This window comes from Micromesistius poutassou (assembly GCF_964030765.1).
Source record: "Micromesistius poutassou genome assembly, chromosome: 17".
Taxonomy (NCBI): Eukaryota; Metazoa; Chordata; class Actinopteri; order Gadiformes; family Gadidae; genus Micromesistius; species Micromesistius poutassou.
In genome coordinates, this window is record NC_140287.1 from 2788374 (window position 1) to 2808414 (window position 20041).

At 43.3% G+C, this 20041-nt stretch overlaps 1 protein-coding gene and 2 gene segments (V, D, J or C); all 3 read left to right on the forward strand.

Moving 5' to 3' along the window:
* The first annotated feature begins 1293 nt into the window (after window positions 1-1293).
* LOC311362726 (immunoglobulin kappa constant-like) lies at window positions 1294-3157 on the forward strand. The segment is given in 3 exons: window positions 1294-1430; window positions 1557-2168; window positions 2639-3157.
* A 1170-nt stretch (window positions 3158-4327) lies between these two features.
* On the forward strand, window positions 4328-6130 carry LOC311361826 (immunoglobulin kappa constant-like). The segment is given in 3 exons: window positions 4328-4466; window positions 4593-5207; window positions 5674-6130.
* Window positions 6131-12430: 6300 nt separating this feature from the next.
* dtnbb (dystrobrevin, beta b) overlaps window positions 12431-20041 on the forward strand; it is a gene marked incomplete at both ends in the record, with an annotated part of 34677 nt that continues 27066 nt past the window's right edge. The window contains 4 exon segments of the mRNA XM_084481901.1: window positions 12431-12497; window positions 13230-13310; window positions 13816-14029; window positions 19277-19362. Coding sequence (XP_084338027.1) covers window positions 12431-12497; window positions 13230-13310; window positions 13816-14029; window positions 19277-19362 — 448 coding nt within the window.

Here is a 20041-nt window from a genome sequence, read left to right on the forward strand (position 1 = left end):
ATATATACATACACTTTTACAGAACATTTCAAAACTTTTCTTTCGATATAGATTTAGATAAGGACTAACAATAAATGATTGATACGAACCAGCATTGATTGCATCAACCTGTCGTTCACTTGGGTGAATTTAGTAGTTCCACTAAGAAACATCTTAAGTGAATTGTTCAAAAACAGTTGATGCAAGGGACACCTCTTATTACACAACTCAATGCATCCTTTAAAGATAGCTTTTATATTAAAGTGTATATTAATATAAGATAGCTTTTATATTAAAGTGTATATTATTGCAAACCACGCGTCTTCTGTACAATTATGACCTCTGCTGCGCAATGAAAGACATGACACATGTGCTTGGTACCCACGGTGAGCTAAAGCGCTTTCCGAACCGTAACAACCGCTTCTCTAGTGTAATATCTTAATGAATGAAATGAGTAATGAATGAATAATTAGATCAATGTCGTATAACGTCTGATCAATACCTGTGTGCCCGTGCCCATACACACCACCCCGCCCCCCGACCCCCCCCCCACACACACACACACAAACACACACAAACACACACACACAGACACAGACACACACGCACACACACACACACACACACACACACAGACACAGACACACACACAGATCCTCATCTTTTCGTTCTTTCTGTGGCCCTATATTGCCTGTTGGTGTGATTGAATGTTGTACATGAAAACCTACTCAGAATAGAGAGGTTTATTTGGCATATTTGTACTGTAATTATTTCATATATTAGTTGCTGTTGTTTATTGACACACAGTTTAATATACATTCATGAATAATATAATTAATACAATTTAATTTTGTTTATAAAGGGTAAGTAAGTGAGGACATGACATTGGAGTCCCTATGGAACCTGTGGCCCAATCTGCAGTCACACCAAGTCATGAAACAGGAACTGAAAAGGTTCCAAATAGCTGCAGGTGTGAATGATGGCTCATGGCTTTGAGACCGTTGAAAAGTGTTTTAATGACTATGTTGAAAAAGCAGGTGAATACTTACCAAGACCCAACCTCTTGAATCTTACTTTAATAAAAAACAAAATGCAACGTATTCAATCCTAGAGCATGAATATAATATGTTTAACAAGCCCCTGGAAAGATGATATGAAAGTAGATTGACTATACCAGAATAGAGTCCACATCTGTTATGCAAATGTCAGAGGAAGGGCGCTTCTGATGGTTGGGTGGTTGAAGTCACAGTCAAACAGAGAATAGGTGGAGCTGTTTCTCTCCATCAGCTCTGCACTCTTTATAGGAGAGCAGAATGAATGGAGCACAGAACAGCAGAGTACTGTCAAGATAACACAGAGCTCCTCTCCCACAGCCTGCGGCCCACACTCCTTGGACCTCAGGATGGCTTTTTCTACTTCCACCATCGCTGCTCTGATGCTGACCCTGCAAGGTGACCATTACCAGCACCTCTTATCTCAGGTTATCTCCAGCACAGATGTCGTCCATGGTATTACCGTACGCACTGAGTCAGTGTGTCATTGCTCGTTGTTAATCTACTTGTGTTGTTGGTTGACAGGTTTGGAAGCGGCTCTCATTCTAACCCAGGAGAAGACCCTCTCTGTGAACAGAGGAGACAATGTCAAAATATCCTGTACTGAAACTGGCAGCAGTAGAAACCTTGTGATGTCCTGGTACCAGCAGAAGAGTGGTTCAACTCCAAAGTATTTACTTTACACAACTGGTAGTAGTGCAAGTGGTGTTCCCAGTCGGTTCACTAGTTCTGGTACAAGAAATGACAAAACAGAGTATCTACTGATTAATGGTATTCAAGATGAAGACGAGGCGACGTACTTCTGTGCTTGTTACGACAGTGCAGACCACAGTGCTACAGTTCAGCTTGGAGCCCGTACAAAAACCTACCAAAGACATTTGGGATGACCTAAGAGAGAGGGATGAGTCCCCATTACTGAGTTCTGTCACATCAAATCTCTGTGAAGCAGGTGGAAACCCAGGGTCAAGATTTGGACCGTTTGGGACGTTCTGTATTTGATTTAAAAGACTAAAATCCAAGAGAGTAAAGTTCAAGGAGAGGCCAAGCAGCACTTTACAGCACAGAGGTTTTTGTACGGAGACAAAACACTGTGAGACTCTTTACCCATCTTTGGTGACGGCACTGAAGTCATTCTTGGTAAGTTTGTGATTCATTATTTAACAGAACACTGACATTTCCATTACCTATTTTTGCCTTTTATTTGATTTATATATTTGATCAATTTTAATATTTATCAGTCTAATATAATGAATGCAACTTTATCAATATAACCAAGCTACAAGTAGGCTACATATGAATTGAATGTCACTCTTACATGGTTACACAAATAATATTTTTTACAGCCTGGTCAGAGCTTTTATACATATTATGGTATTATAAATGTTTTGACTAAACTCAACAAGACAAATTTCCCTCATCAATATCAGCTACTGTAATACAACTCCTCTAAAGTCCTGCTTAATGCAAAACATTCAAAGAGAAACTCACTGTAGTTTCATCTTTCTGTCTGATTCTAAAAAGGTGTACTTCATGTTTTCCTTCGGCTCTTCCAGAACGTCGGTTCATTTTAAAACTCTAGTTCTTGTGAATCTAATCCCTCCTCCCAGCTGGTTCCCCGTCCCCCCCCAGTCTGGAGCTGATGGTGGCCCCCCAGCCTCCTGTCCCGGGGCTGGGGGGGCCCACTCTGGTGTGCCTGGCTAAGGGCTTCCACCCGGCCGGGGCCGCCCTGTCCTGGTCCGAGGACGGAGCCTCTGTGAGCGGCGACGAGGTCCAGGCGGGCGTGGCCCAGCGGCAGCCTGATGGAAGCTACTCCCTTAGCAGCGTCCTCATGCTGCCCTCCACCAGGTGGCGCTCAGGACACGCCTTCACCTGCCATGTGAGCCACTCTGCTCTCAGCAGCCCGCTGAGCAAGAGTGTGAGCAGCCAGCAGTGCTCCGTCTGACAGAGGACCAGAAGATACAGGGAGCGCTACAGGAGGACGGCAGGAGGAGAAATGTAGAGCAGAGTACGCAACCTGTTAGCAGCTTAGTCGGCCTGAGATCCAGGCTCATGTCCTTCAGCTCTGAGTGAAATGCTTCAGCATGTTTTACTGCTTTTCTGTGTTCAATAAAACACTTTGATCATGACCCATCGCTGTCTTTTTTAAATCCCTGGGAGAGTTAAAGGACCTGTAGTTAAGATCCAAGCTTTGTAAAGAGAGCAGAAGGAGCAGAAGGGAGCAAGATTCTGAAACAGGACAGTGATAAAACGTCCCCTCCCTCTCTGCCCCGTCCTCCCTACATTTCTCCTCCATTGAGATGTGTTGCATTTAAAGGACAACACCAGTCTGGGTGATCAAACCACCGTAACCGTCTCTCCTGGCTTCACTAAAACATTCATACCAATATCATCTGTCCAAATGACTTCCCTGTACTGATTCTGCCAAATAGCATTTTGGTATGGGTGCCTTTGCCACAAACATAAACAATGGCAATACAGTATATTTGTCTTATGGAATCAATGTGCATGCTCACAGAGTTTGTGGACAACATAATATCAAGTTGTTATACTAGTCCTTTACCAAATGTCTTACCACAAAGACCAAAGGGCTATATCTATATTGTTTGCATTCATGTGAGTCACATTCACGTGAAATGTTCTTCTGCAGAATCGGCTAAACAAAGAGATTTTGACAGATTTTATAGACCATTACGATGGTTTGATCATTCAACCACAAAAGATATTCCCACCTGTTGTAGATTATTCTCTGTGAGACTAAAATTACTCCAAATACAACAAAATATTGGGAAATAACTTATTTCCCAATATTAAATATAATTAATACAATTTAATTTTGTTTATAAAGGGTAAGTAAGTGAGGACATGACATTGGAGTCCCTATGGAACCTGTGGCCCAATCTGCAGTCACACCAAGTCATGAAACAGGAACTGAAAAGGTTCCAAATAGCTGCAGGTGTGAATGATGGCTCATGGCTTTGAGACCGTTGATAAGTGTTTTAATGACTATGTTGAAAAAGCAGGCCAATACTTACCAAGACCCAACCTCTTGAATCTTACTTTATTAAAAAACAAAATGCAACGTATTCAATCCTAGAGCATGAATATAATATGTATTAACAAGCCCCTGGAAAGATGATATGAAAGTAGATTGACTATACCAGAATAGAGTCCACATCTGTTATGCAAATGTCAGAGGAAGGGCGCTTCTGATGGTTGGGTGGTTGAAGTCACAGTCAAACAGAGAATAGGTGGAGCTGTTTCTCTCCATCAGCTCTGCACTCTTTATAGGAGAGCAGAATGAATGGAGCACAGAACAGCAGAGTACTGTCAAGATAACACAGAGCTCCTCTCCCACAGCCTGCGGCCCACACTCCTTGGACCTCAGGATGGCTTTTTCTACTTCCACCATCGCTGCTCTGATGCTGACCCTGCAAGGTGACCATTACCAGCACCCCTTATCTCAGGTTATCTCCAGCACAGATGTCGTCCATGGTATTACCGTACGCACTGAGTCAGTGTGTCATTGCTCGTTGTTAATCTACTTGTGTTGTTGGTTGACAGGTTTGGAAGCGGCTGTCGTTCTAACCCAGGAGAAGACCCTCTCTGTGAACAGAGGAGACAATGTCAAAATATCCTGTACTGAAACTGGCAGCAGTAGCAACCTTTTGTTGTCCTGGTACCAGCATAAGAGTGGTTCACCTCCAAAGTTTTTACGTCACACAACTGGCAGTAGTGCAAGTGGTGTTCCCAGTCGGTTCACTGGTTCTGGTACAAGAAATGACAAAACAGAGTATCTACTGATTAATGGTATTCAAGATGAAGACGAGGCGACATACTTCTGTGCTTGTCACGGCTGTGGTGCAGACCACAGTGCTACAGTTCAGCTTGGAGCCCGTACAAAAACCTACCAAAGACATTTGGGATGACCTAAGAGAGAGGGATGAGTCCCCATTACTGAGTTCTGTCACATCAAATCTCTGTGAAGCAGGTGGAAACCCAGGGTCAAGATTTGGACTGTTTGGGACGTTCTGTATTTGATTTAAAAGACTAAAATCCAAGAGAGTAAAGTTCAAGGAGAGGCCAAGCAGCACTTTACAGCACAGAGGTTTTTGTACGGAGACAAAACACTGTGAGACTCTTCACCCATCTTTGCTGGCGGCACTGAAGTCATTCTTGGTAAGTTTGTGATTCATTATTTAACAGAAAGCTGACATTTCCATGACCTATTTTTGCCTTGTATTTGATTTTTATATTTGATCAATTTTAAAGTTTATCAGTCTAATATACTTAATGCAACTTTATCAATATAACCAAGCTACAAGTAGGCTACATATGAATTGAATGTCACTCTTACATGGTTACACAAATAATATTTTTTACAGCCTGGTCAGAGCTTACATATTATGGTATTATAAATGTTTTGACTAAACTCAACAAGAAAAATTTCCCTCATCAATATCAGCTACTGTAATACAACTCCTCTAAAGTCCTGCTTAATGCAAAACATTTAAAGAGAAACTCACTGTAGTTTCATCTTTCTGTCTGATTCTAAAAAGGTGTACCTCATGTTTTCCTTCGGCTCTTCCAGAACGTCGGTTCATTTTAAAACTCTAGTTCTTGTGAATCTAATCCCTCCTCCCAGCTGGTTCCCCGTCCCCCCCCAGTCTGGAGCTGATGGTGGCCCCCCAGCCTCCTGTCCCGGGGCTGGGGGGGCCCACTCTGGTGTGCCTGGCTAAGGGCTTCCACCCGGCCGGGGCCGCCCTGTCCTGGTCCGAGGACGGAGCCTCTGTGAGCGGCGAGGAGGTCCAGGCGGGCGTGGCCCAGCGGCAGCCTGATGGAAGCTACTCCCTTAGCAGCGTCCTCATGCTGCCCTCCACCAGGTGGCGCTCAGGACACGCCTTCACCTGCCATGTGAGCCACTCTGCTCTCAGCAGCCCGCTGAGCAAGAGTGTGAGCAGCCAGCAGTGCTCCGTCTGACAGAGGACCAGAAGATACAGGGAGCGCTACAGGAGGACGGCAGGAGGAGAAATGTAGAGCAGAGTACGCAACCTGTTAGCAGCTTAGTCGGCCTGAGATCCAAGCTCATGTCCTTCAGCTCTGAGTGAAATAATTCAGCATGTTTTACTGCTTTTCTGTGTTCAATAAAACACTTTGATCATGACCCATCGCTGTCTTTTTTTAATCCCTGGGAGAGTTAAAGGACCTGTAGTTAAGATCCAAGCTTTGTAAAGAGAGCAGAAGGAGCAGAAGGGAGCAAGATTCTGAAACAGGACAGTGATAAAACGTCCCCTCCCTCTCTGCCCCGTCCTCCCTACATTTCTCCTCCATTGAGATGTGTTGCATTTAAAGGACAACACCAGTCTGGGTGATCAAACCACCGTAACCGTCTCTCCTGGCTTCACTAAAACATTCATACCAATATCATCTGTCCAAATGACTTCCCTGTACTGATTCTGCCAAATAGCATTTTGGTATGGGTGCCTTTGCCACAAACATAAACAATGGCAATACAGTATATTTGTCTTATGGAATCAATGTGCATCCTCACAGAGTTTGTGGACAACATAATATCAAATTGTTATACTAGTCCTTTACCAAATGTCTTACCACAAAGACCAAAGTGCTATATCTATATTGTTTGCATTCATGTGAGTCACGTTCACGTGAAATGTTCTTCTGCAGAATCGGCTAAACAAAGAGATTTTGACAGATTTTATAGACCATTACAATGGTTTGATCATTCAACCACAAAAGATATTCCCACCTGTTGTAGATTATTCTCTGTGAGACTAAAATTACACCAAATGCAACAAAATATTGGGAAATAACCTATTTCCCAATATTAAATATAATTAATACAATTTAATTTTGTTTATAAAGGGTAAGTAAGTGAGGACATGACATTGGAGTCCCTATGGAACCTGTGGCCCAATCTGCAGTCACACCAAGTCATGAAACAGGAACTGAAAAGGTTCCAAATAGCTGCAGGTGTGAATGATGGCTCATGGCTTTGAGACCGTTGAAAAGTGTTTTAATGACTATGTTGAAAAAGCAGGTGAATACTTACCAAGACCCAACCTCTTGAATCTTACTTTATTAAAAAACAAAATGCAACGTATTCAATCCTAGAGCATGAATATAATATGTATTAACAAGCCCCTGGAAAGATGATATGAAAGTAGATTGACTATACCAGAATAGAGTCCACATCTGTTATGCAAATGTCAGAGGAAGGGCGCTTCTGATGGTTGGGTGGTTGAAGTCACAGTCAAACTGAGAAGAGGTGGAGCTGTTTCTCTCCATCAGCTCTGCACTCTTTATAGGAGAGCCGAATGAATGGAGCACAGAACAGCAGAGTACTGTAAAGTAATGCAACTTTATCAATATAACTAAGCTACAATTAGGCTAAATATGAATTGAATGTCACTCTTACATGGTTACACAAATAATATATTTTACAGCCTGGTCAGAGCTTTTATACATATAGCCTACAGTATATGAAACACGACACAGACACACACACAGACACACACACACACACACACACACACACACACACACACACACACACACACACACACACACACACACACACACACACACACACACACACACACACACACACACACACACACACACAATATATGACACAACTTGTATTAATAATGTAAATAATATAATGACAAAGGGCAGGTAGCCGGGAGGGGGGACTTCTGCACTGTAGAACCGCCCACTGTACAGTCTGACTTCACACTATTTCTGATAAAGTTTGAGGCAAACGAGCTATTTCACGCACTTATTAAGGTGCCTTCTCGGTGGGCGAGAATACTCCCTCTGGTTCCGACTTCAATTTTTCTAGCTTAGCAGACGTAAAACTGTAAAAGTGTATACATACTTCATATAACTAAAGCAGGCCCGGGGTGGCCATCGGGACGTTCGGGAGGTTTCCCGTTGGGCCGGTCCACTTTCAAATGTATTTTGGGCCGCTTGGGTGAAATAAAAAAATGATTTGACCATTATTTTATCTTCTAGTAGTAGACGTTCTTAATTCATCTGAAATTTCAGCCCCAGCATCGCAATATATATAATATGGATTATACAATGTACGGTAGTTCACCCCTCCCAATTATTTGAGTTGGTTTGGTCCATAGTGCGTCTTTTCTTGAGCGGTGACAGAAGAGAATCAGCGAACAGAAGCAAGAAGTGTCGTTGATTGTGGAGGGCAGGAAAAGCCAAGGAGGAGCCGAAAAAGCCCGATTTTAAAAAAGAAGGGCACTGGAGGAAGATTCTACGCCGCCAAATGTGCTAAAATAAACCACCTGTTTAGAGGACAGACACAAGTTGCAGCCGGTAGAGAGAGGTGGATCTAATGATTCATTTGCAACATAAATCATTTAGCTATTTGTGCTATGTTTGCAATGCCAACCTGAGCATAAAAGCTTAAACCAATTCATCAGTATTCTAGTTTATTTTGTTAAGCCATATGACGAATCTCAAATATAATTTATGAAAGTGAACATGTAAACTCCAGCATGATCTGTGTAAGTTAGCCCAAGCAATAAAGTCACCCCTTATTTTTTGCAGCTTTAGAAAAGATAAGCCAGTCAGACGTTAAAGAGGCGAGACTGGACAACATATTTCATGTAAAATATAAAAGACAGAACAAACGTGATAGATAGTCAATTATATCAAATATAAAATATTTGGTAGCCTCAGAGCAGCAGTCCAGCCGGTCTGATGCTGCTGGTGAACCCGATACATGAAGAAGACAGGACTGAGGGGACAGGTAGAGAGGACTTTAAAATATATATTTAAATGATTTGATATAAGATAGCACGCATAGAACTGACATGATGCATTGAAATGATCCCAAATATGTAATGGGGTAACATTGTATGTTTTATATATAATTTATAGTTAAAGTAACAGATCCTTGAGGTGGATTTTTCATTTGGCAAAAGTTGATCCAATATCCAATAATAAAAAGGGATAGTACGAGTTGTGTGCTGTTAATTTATGCAAATTCTTCCATCACTGGAAAAAAAAAAAAAAAAGTGGGCCGGTATGGGCCTGAAACTCCCGGGCTGAAAATGGGTCCCACTCCGGCCCTGGTCTGAAGCAAAGGGAAAATTCGAAAAAGCACGATATCACTCCTTTAATAGAGCTTGATCCGGACTTTGGCACTGTGGCGTGAGCTACGCCTTTAACCGTCGTGCATGCGCACTGCATTCGCACTACACACACATAGTGGGTGTCGCGCGCTTGGCGTCTCGGTGCGTGCTCGCGCTCTGCCGTCCTCTGCCGTCGGGTCCTCGGTGGTGATGCTGCGCGCGGAGCGTCGCTCTGCGCTCCTACGTCTTTATCTGCTGCCACAACCGCAGCAGTGGTCCAGGTTGACTCGGATGAAACGGGGGGCAGAGAGCTGAAACGCCATGACGGAGGATCGGACTCGTTCCCTACCGCTTGTACAGCAGTGACGTCGCCGGTTGAACGTGTAATATATCCAAAGGTGAGAGAGTGCGGATATCTCCTGATTCACCCTGGACCACAGATCCTCTCCATCTGATGCTGCTGACGGTGTGATGCTGTAACGCAGCCTGCGTGCTTTCCTTTGGTAAGGCCATCTGTGATTGTGTTTTCTCTCTCTGCCAGCTTTGAGAAATGAACGTCCGCTCCATATAGTTCCTCTCCCCGTTTCTCTTAGCATCACGACACACTTTTCCCATTGCGGATATAATGTGGATAGCCGGTCAAATCAACAACATGGCCGCGTTGGTCCTTATGTTGGTTTTTTATACAATATTGCACTGCTCCATCATGACATAATGTAGTAGCCTACAGCGTCCACCTATGGACACGAGTCGTGTGGAGCCGCTGCAGCAGAGTCCCTCTGTTGACACGCGTCTGAAGGATGTGGTCATCACTTCCAAAGGTGCGGTTACAGTACAGGGCAAATACTCTGGGCCTGTCATGAGAGAGGAACGGTTTGTTTCTTGATTTCTTTTATAGTGTGTGTATGATTTGACATGTATTGCTGCTCGATCACTTGGTTTGGTGTCCTTCATTTAGAGCGCATACCTCATAATGTGGTGCCCAGCAGCTTGTCTTAGGAGCCATAGAGAGTGTTATAATATGTCATGCACCAACTGCCATTGGCACTTTTCTTTCACGGCACTCATCCCTTTTCAATGAAATTCCCACTCATTCAGAATCCAGCGCTGCCTACGTGGGAATCGCCGGAGCCTCGTAGTTCATAACGGAATATTCACAACGAGCCATTGTGTTATTCTGACGTCTAATGTCTCTGTTCATTCATTGAGTATGACTATTTCCCCCAAATACTAGAGCGGGCCCCCACTGACCCCAGACTTCTCGGTGGCCCTTAAAAGATTAAGACCAAGATTTGACATTAATTTTTAGCGGGAACTACAGACACCAATTCAAAGTGGTTATAGAAACAAATAATGTGAACTCTGTTTTTGGGGGGGATCATGCACAGTCACATGTATGTCGTTATTGTTCTGGCAGACCATCAGCGTGATGGTTTGCTCTTCTTCCAGACAGTCAATAGGGACACATCTCTTTCGCTGTGTCTTTAATGGCTCTTTTGTTGTAAAGGCCCCTCCTGCACATTGAGGGCCATTTTAAAGGTTTAAATCGGAAAGCAAAATAAAAAGATCAGATCACAGTCTTTGCTATAAAGTGTAGAAGAAACCACTAATAGGTATAGGTCAGAGTTGGTGTGGTACCCCCGGGCCAGTCCAACCTTGGCTCTGTGTTGCTCACGCTCAGCTGGTCATCGCATTTTTGCATCCTCCGCATTTTTCCCCCTTCCCAAGCGAAGATGTCCTGCTGTAAACACGGCATGGGATTCAGAACCCACGGGGGGTCTGGTGTCCGTCCTGGGGTCCCAAGTTTCATCCCCTCATTCTGTTCTCTAGCACACCCTTGGAAGAGAAAATAACATCAAAAGCACCATTTACTATTTTTGTAATTTCACACGACAGGCACTTTAATCTAAAGTGACTTACGGACAATTTAATTGCATGTTATTAGAGAGCAGAACTGGAACTTAAGATAGGGCTGACTGGGTGTTGATTATTTTGTGGTGTATATAAAGTTGGTTTAGCGTTAGGGTTAGAATGTAAATCTAACCCTTGAATGTAAAGATTTACTTTTGTTTTCAGGGACCTTTGTCGCTTGTTATAATTAAGACAATTAAATGGCATGTTAACTCTGTTCATATGATCTCTATATTCAACAATCGCTAATTTCTCTCTCTCTCTCTCTCTCTCTCTCTCTCTCTCTCTCTCTCTCTCTCTCTCTCTCACACACACACACACTATTCCTTCTCTCTAGGGTCGAAATTTGGTGTTTCACATTGTTTGAATTCAGCAGCAGGTAAATGATCTCCTTGGGGTGATTAATATCAAGAAAAAAATGTCAATAGCGGTTTTCTGTGGCCACTCAAAGCCCTTTTCAATTATCGCCTAACATTGACAAACACTTGCACACCAACGGCGAGTTACTAGTTCAATCCCCAGCTCCTTCTAGCTCCTAGCTCAGCTTATGTGTCTTGCTCAGGGATACCTCAACGCTCAGCTAGGAGCTAGAAGGAGCTGGGGATTGAACTAGTAACCTTACGGTTGCCTAACAACCTGCTCTACCCCCTGAGCCAATGCCGCCCCACAATGACAATTACGTTGTCATTCCAAAGGAAATTAATGGATAATGTTTTGGTATAATTTGATACATGATTGACCATCAATTTAAATTAGCAAATACTGTGTACTGTACTATAGTGTACTTATGTGGAATGACAACATCATGCTAGAAACTATTTCTCCAAAACATTGACATTGAAAACAAGGTCAATTGTTTTCTATACACATGCATTCCCCATGCACATGTGCTTATGTTCATGTGTAATACAGCCTCTTTCAAATACTTCTCTGAATGAGGGCTTCCCAAATGTTTAAGTTAGTTTGAGGCAGGACCCACAACATATTTTTCCCGCAAAATTTGCCTTTATTACCATGTCTTAAAAAAATGTGATGAATGAAATGTACTTTATTGATGAACAATAAAACAGAGATATTTAACGTTTCTCCATGTATGTTCTGCATCGATTAAGCTTTCCCCATTTTCAGTTTTGAAATGACAATGCATGTGGGTAGGCTTATTCATATACATATATACCCTATATATATATATATATATATATATATATATATATATATATATATATATAGGGTTAGAAAAAAGGATTGTGGCCATCTCGCCTCGGGCTGCCAGGTCTCCTGCTGTGAGCTCCTTAGGGGTCACAGCCCACCGCTGAGTCCCGCTGTGCTGAACTGTAAGGTAAGAGTGAGTGTCACTTATGGTTGATGTGCGGCAGGATGATCGAGGAGGGCAGCAAACGGAGCAAGGCCATGGTGGAGAAGAGACAGCTCTTCATGGAGATGAGTGAGTGAGCGCCACACACGCACACAGAGAGAGAGAGAGAGAGAGAGAGAGGGAGAGAGAGAGAGAGAGAGAGAGAGAGAGAGAGAGAGAGAGAATAGATTCCAACATAATTTCATGAGTTTACATTTTCCTATACTTCATTTTCTTATACGTCTTTGTTAAATATGTTTCGCAGAATAAACTGGCCATTTCTAAATTGTACTTCTACTATGTCCTTACACGTATATTCTTGAATGTCTCATTTAACTTTGTATGTGTGTTGGCGCTGTTAATGTACGTTTGCCATGCCAATAAAGCCCTTTGAATTGAATTGAAAGAAAGAGACAGAGCGAGAGGGAGATAGAGAAAGAGAGACCTTGCGTCTATTCACCGCTGGCTATGGATTACGCAACTCTCTCACTGGCTCTTCACCACCGAGCAGAGCCATGTCCCTAGTGTAGCACATTATAGCGGTTCCCACATAGCTACGCTTCCATGGGCTCTCCGTCAGGTTGAAAGTCCTATCTCAGCTCAAATACCAGTAACATGTGTAACAGTTGCACTACTTTAGTGTTAACGTGTGACATGAGAAGTGTTAGATGTTACCTTTGTGTAATTGGTAACTCTGTGATCTATCACTTTTGAGTGAAATCGAAAAAGAAGAAATCCTGTTTTGGCAGCTGTCAACGATTCTCTCTTTAGTTTCATGTGTGTGACATGGCTGCCTGTTTAACTCACCATTTTGTTTGTTAGGAGCTCAGAACTTCGATGTTATCAGACTGTCGACTTACCGGACTGCCTGCAAGCTCCGTTTCGTGCAGAAGAGATGCAACCGTAAGTGCGTACGGTCAGCCTCGTGTCTTCTGACACCTTCTCACATTATCCTGAATGGCCACCGGTCGTCTGCTTCTGCCGTGACGTCAGGAGAACCCATTAATTCATTGCTTAGTGCTTGAGTGGTTCACCGTGAGACACAGCATTCCGTCACAGCAGGTCCCACTTTTGCATGTTCTTATTTTACATTTGTGTCTCTTTCTAACCCTCGCTCAGTGACCGTGTGTGTCCGGCGCAGTGAAACATTTTATCAGGACATTTTCATTATTAAGCCGGGAAGGAAAATGTCCTGATAAAATGTCTCACTGCGCCGGACACACACGGTCACTGAGCGAGGGTTTCCTTCCCGGCTTAATAAAGAAAATGTCTTCTCTTTTTAAGAAGAACACACTTTGCTTGGGGATGCTTAGATAGATTGTGGACATTGGGGTTCAAACACAGAACCAGAACCACATCCTCTGTGTGCTTTATGTGTGTGTGTCCCCCCCCCCCCACTCCCCCACAGTGCATCTGGTGGACGTGTGGAACATGATCGAAGCCTTCCGGGACAACGGGCTCAACACACTGGACCACAACGCAGAGATCAACGTGTCCCGACTGGAGACCATCCTGTCTTCCATCTACTACCAGCTGAACAAGAGGCTGCCCACCACCCACCAGATCAACGTGGAGCAGTCCATCGGCCTGCTGCTCAACTTCATGGTGGCCATGTACGACAGGTAGGGTCCGCTGTGACCGCCCAGAGGAGTGGCAGTTCAAAAAGTTCAAAGTCAGCTTTATTGACAATTCCAACACATGTGCGAGACAAATAGTGGTGGTATAGCACAACTCAATTTCTGCAAATCCGGGAAAAGTCGGATCATCAACGTCGTCGGTCCCAGTTGGTGAACGCAAATCTTGGAGCAAGCCGTAATTGGTCATCGGTGCTGTGTCCCAGATTGGACGTGATCTTCAGGGAGGGTACTGCCAGGTGACTTCCAGGTTAGAAACCTCACAACCAATGCCTTAAGAATGCTGTCATTGCTGACTGGCCGAATGGCTGCAGTTGTTTAGCGGTGTTGATCTTCCAGATGGGGTGGCCAGTTCCACTCTATTGTTCCCCGTATGCTTGAGCCACTGAGCAGATCCAGGAGATCACAACTAGGGAGGGGGGTTTCCTGTAGGGCTGCAACCGTTAGTCGTTTCATCCTCTAGAAAATTTCTAAAATTGAATTTTTCATGATCGATTAATTGTTGAAGTCGTTGAAGTCGAAATGAAAGAAAGAAAGTTAAACTCAAACATTTGTTTGATGGCTCATTACAAAAGGAATAGTTGGGTTTTTCTTGACTGCTTGTCAGATAAAGAAACGCTATTTAAGTCATAACTTTGGACTGGAATGTGATGACATTTGCTATTATTTATGTAAGGGATAATGTATAGAACGCCGGTCATTGTCGGGAAAGCTTCCTCCGCTTTGCGTCGGTGTCCGGTTCGCCCTGTCGGGCTTATTTCCCGATATGACCGGCGACGTTTTATACATTATCCCGCTTATTACACGGCTACTTGGCAAAACGAAAAAATAACTTCACATGATGATGTGTCTTTTTACAATTTATTTGTTACCAGCATCCGTAGCGTTGATCAGCAGAGAAATAGTCCGCCAAAGACGTTGACGTCGCTTAGCAACCGAATCCCCTGGGGTTGATAAGTTACCGGACTACTTGCGGAGTGATACGAAAGACGTGAATCAGAGGCAAAAAAATCCACTTTCCTTGACAGCGGTCATTGTACGCTTAGCAACGGTCATTATTGAAAAATAATTCACCACCGGAAGTCGGGAAGGACCATGCAAGTGACCGGAGCGTTCCACAGCACTGAGAAGAGCCGTGTGATAAGACATTTTATAGACTCCTTGATTCACCATTCATCGAATAAATAATTGATGGATTAATCAACTATGAAAATAGTCATTAGTTGCAGGCCTCTTTGTCCCCTTAGCGATCCACTTGGGGGAAATGAGTGAAGTTTTCTTATTACACGGCTCTTCTCAATGCTGTGGAACGCTCTGGTCACTTGCATGGGCCTTCCCGACTTCCGGCGGTCAATTATTTTTCAATAATGACCGTTGCTAAGCATACAATGACCGCTGTCAAGGAAAGTGGATTTTTTTCACGTCTTTCGTATCACTCCCCAAGTAGTCCGGTAACTTATCAACCCCAGTGGATTCGGTTGCTAAGCGACGTCAACGTCTTGGGCAGACTATTTCTCTGCTGATCAACACTACGGATGGTAATTGTAGAAAGACACAGCGTGTGAAGTTATTTTTTCGTTTTGGCAAGTAGCCGTGTAATACGTGGGATAATGTATAGAACGTCGCCGGTCATTATCTAAAATAAGCCCCTTCAGGGTGAAGCAAGACACCTCCGCTTCACGTCGGTGTCCGGTTCGCCCTGTCTGGGCGCCCTGTCTATTTCCCGATAATGACCGGCGTTCTATACATTATCCCTTACTTAAAAAGCGGTCGTTTGGAGCTCTGGTCAGGCTCGGTGAGGGAGGCTCAGAGCCTCAGAGCCACTCCAGATCCAGAGGAAAACAAACTGTCCTTTCATTAGCATGGATATGTTATAACCGTGGTAATCCTATCCACCACATATGGATGTGTTATAACATGGATATGTTCTAACCGTGGTAATCCTATCCACCACATATGGATGTGTTATAACATGGATATGTTCTAACCGTGGTAATCCTATCCACCACATATGGATGTGTTATAACATGGATATGTTATAACCGTGGTAATCCTATCCACCACATATGGATGTGTTATAACATGGATATGTTCTAACCGTGGTAATCCTATCCACCACATATGGATGTGTTATAACATGGATATGTTATAACCGTGGTAATCCTATCCACCACATATGGATGTGTTATAACATGGATATGTTATAACCGTGGTAATCCTATCCACCACATATGGATGTGTTATAACATGGATATGTTATAACCGTGGTAATCCTATCCACCACATATGGATGTGTTATAACATGGATATGTTCTAACCGTGGTAATCCTATCCACCACATATGGATGTGTTATAACATGGATATGTTATAACCATGGTAATCCTATCCACCACATATGGATGTGTTATAACATGGATATGTTCTAACCGTGGTAATCCTATCCACCACATATGGATGTGTTATAACATGGATATGTTCTAACCGTGGTAATCCTATCCACCACATATGGATGTGTTATAACATGGATATGTTCTAACCGTGGTAATCCTATCCACCACATATGGATGTGTTATAACATGGATATGTTCTAACCGTGGTAATCCTATCCACCACATATGGATGTGTTATAACATGGATGTGTTATAACCGTGGTAATCCTATCCACCACATATGGATGTGTTATAACATGGATGTGTTATAACCATGGTAATCCTGTCCACCACATATGCATGGTGGATATGTGGTTATCCACCATAACCTCCACATATATATGTGGAGGTTAACATAAGACACATGACACACATCATACAATACATAATACTTGACCTCTGCCTTGACAGAGCTCACTTTAATGTACGACCTTGAATGTGCCATTGTCAGTCATGTACAGTTATAGTGCAAAAAAATGTAATTGCTCACCGCCTAAACTCTGATATCACCCTGTCTCACTAGTTTCTATGGTTGCTGTGTGGTGAAGACGTGTTAATGTGTCATAACTCTCCTTGTAGCCTGACACTACTCTCTTAAACAGTACACACTAACCTACATTTTTTCATTATCGACAGTAGGAGTCTCCACCTTGTTAAATATGAATGTATTGTGCGTCTCCTCTTGTACTCCTCCACTTAACGTCTCAATTATTCCACTGTGAGACTGAGTCTCCGTGATGCTATAGTTTCTACAGGTATTAAAAGATAATAGAGAGGAAATCGCCATCTGTAATGGCACAAAGTGTTTTCATTGCCCCTCACAGAGTCAGACGTCCTCCAAAGAACTGAAGGGATTTTCAGTTGAAAACCGCTCTCCTCCTCTAATGACATTCAAATGCGTTTAAACGGTATAAAGTAGGACTTAACAGTAAACCTGTGCTGTGTTGAGGTGGAATTAAGTAGGATTTATGTTGTAAATAGCCAATGAGCACACTATGTGGTATGATTTCTTTTTGTACCTTAATCCACTATGTTTAGGCTACTTTTTTCTCATTAGCTTGATGATTGATGTTTTAAATAAGTCTGTATCTATGAATAAGAATATGACCGGTGTATGGAGAATGTTTTTTAACTTCTAATTAGGCCAGTAACAGTAAGCTCAAATAAATTACTAATCTAACAAAGTTGTAAGGATCAAAAATACCCAGAATGTTATTTGTGGAAAACAGCAAAGCCATTTTAAACTCTGAAGTTTTGGTGGAGACAGTTAGTTAGAATACCATTTTCTCTGCCGATTCAAACCTGAAAAAGAGATCCATTATCTCAGTGTGTCTGCCAGCCAGGTCAAGAAAACATGCACGCACGCACACACGCACGCACACACGCACGCACACACGCACGCACACACGTCACGCACACACGTCACGCACACACGCACCATGAATAAAAACAAATTACATTGGTAGCAATTTAGTTCCCTGCACTAATGGCATGGTTGCAAGTTAATTACATAAAATTGTTAAATTCCATTACGGTTTTAAAGGTCCCATGGCATGATATTTTCACTTTATGAGGTTTTCTAACATTAATATGAGTTCCCCTAGCCTGCCTATGGTCCCCCAGTAGCTAAAGATTGCGTTAGGTCTAAAACGAGCAGTAGGTATCTTGCTCCGCCTTTGAAAAAATGAACGCTCAAACGCGCCGATTTGGGATCTGGCCCCATATGTCGTCATATGGGGCCAGGTTACCTCCCCTTTCTCTGCTTGGCCCGCCCAGAGAATTTGGCCCGCCAATGAGACAATGAGCTAGGACCGTGCGAGCGCCCCATGTGTGTGTGAATACACACACTGTAACGCAAGTGTTCTTTGTTATTTGGATAACCGTTCTGCTGTTGGTGTTATGGCGCATAACACGCAACACAATAACGCAAGCTTGCATAAACCTCCCATTTGGTGAAAAGACTAGACTGCGTCGGGTTCTCTGAGGACTCCTCCACCTCGGTGCAGTATTTCCACAACGAGACTCGTAGTGGGGGTTATCTCGGCCATGGTTGAGAAGGAATTGGGAACCGCGACATGGAGGAGAAAAGGATTGTTGCCCGGGATTGTCCGCCGGAGCCCCGCTGCCCGCTGAACGCTGCCCGTTGCCTGGGGTTGTCTCCCACCGCCCGGGTAGCAGGGTTCCAGCAGGCAGCGGGGCTCCAGCAGGAGACAACCCCGGGCAACAATCCCGGGCAACAATCCCCTTCTCCTCCATTTCGCGGTTCAGTCTGTACTTAATATTGACGTGGAAGTGGAAGAACCAGAGGCGTCTGAGAACCCGACGCAGTCGTTTGAGATTCATAATATCATCCGGAGGCACAAACAGCTTTTGACCATGATAATATATATTATATTATATAGATATCTATATATAATATGATATTATTTAGATATAGAGCTCTAGGACTCCCGCCTGAGCACCTGGAGTGTTCAGTGTTCCACTGTAAACACTAGCGCATGGTACCGTGGCCGCAAGCTGCTCAGGGCCACGCCCCCACCCTCCACCTCGACCCGCCTCTAAAAACGGCACGTTTGTGGAGAGATCATTGTGGGACTGGCTCGTAGTGGCTGTAACTTTCTTGAACGTCTTCAAATACTGTATTAGGGGCCCACTAACACCTACAGTATATTAAAGCGTCCATAAAATAGCATGCCATGGGATCTTTAATGTCCTTCCTAAAACCAAACACAAAATGTCTATCTGGTCACCTGTCTGTGTTTCATCGTGGAGCTGCAGTCAGTCTCTCTCTGTCCTCTGTTGTAGTGAAGGCCATGGCAAGCTGACCGTGTTCTCCATGAAAGCCATGCTAGCCACCATGTGTGGAGGGAAGATCGTGGACAAGCTGCGCTGTAAGTACACGTGTGATGAAGGCCGCTCCCTGTGGACCGCTCACACTCGCCTTAGCTTCACTGGCCCTTTTCTTGCTAGCCAAGATTGGATTATTCTTGGGTCCAGGGAGCGCAAACCTCCCGTGGCCGTTTGCCAGAAGCTGTAGTGGCGAAAAACAGACACATGGGGGCAATGCTGGGACAAATATACATTGTTTTATTCTACTATATTCACTAACTTTATTTCATTCTTTTTTTAAACTTTATTTACTACCCTTTGTCTGCCAAATGAATGCCTACATTTGGCATAAGGCTGTCTCTGTCTTTTCAATTGTTGTGTTCAAGTGTTTTTTCTTTTCTGTAAAGCAATACAATGATTGCTATTTATGAACAGCCAACCTCGATACATTTTGAGTGAAAATTAATTCAGACGAGTACTGCTTCAAATCGAGTACTGCGACTAAATCATTCCCGGGGCCATTTGATTGCGTATTTTGTGCACACATAAGCACTTTGTCGTTCCACAGATGAGTGACTTTTAATAAGACTATATCAAGCTATTGACTCGGACGCTGTGATGATTGCCGCTGCCATGGATGTTTTGGTAGGCTAGCTTTTGTTTTTTTTATGGCTATACGGTTTTCTAATTGATATTCTGTTTTTTATCTTTTTGGTTTTCGCTTTTTGTATTTAATATGGG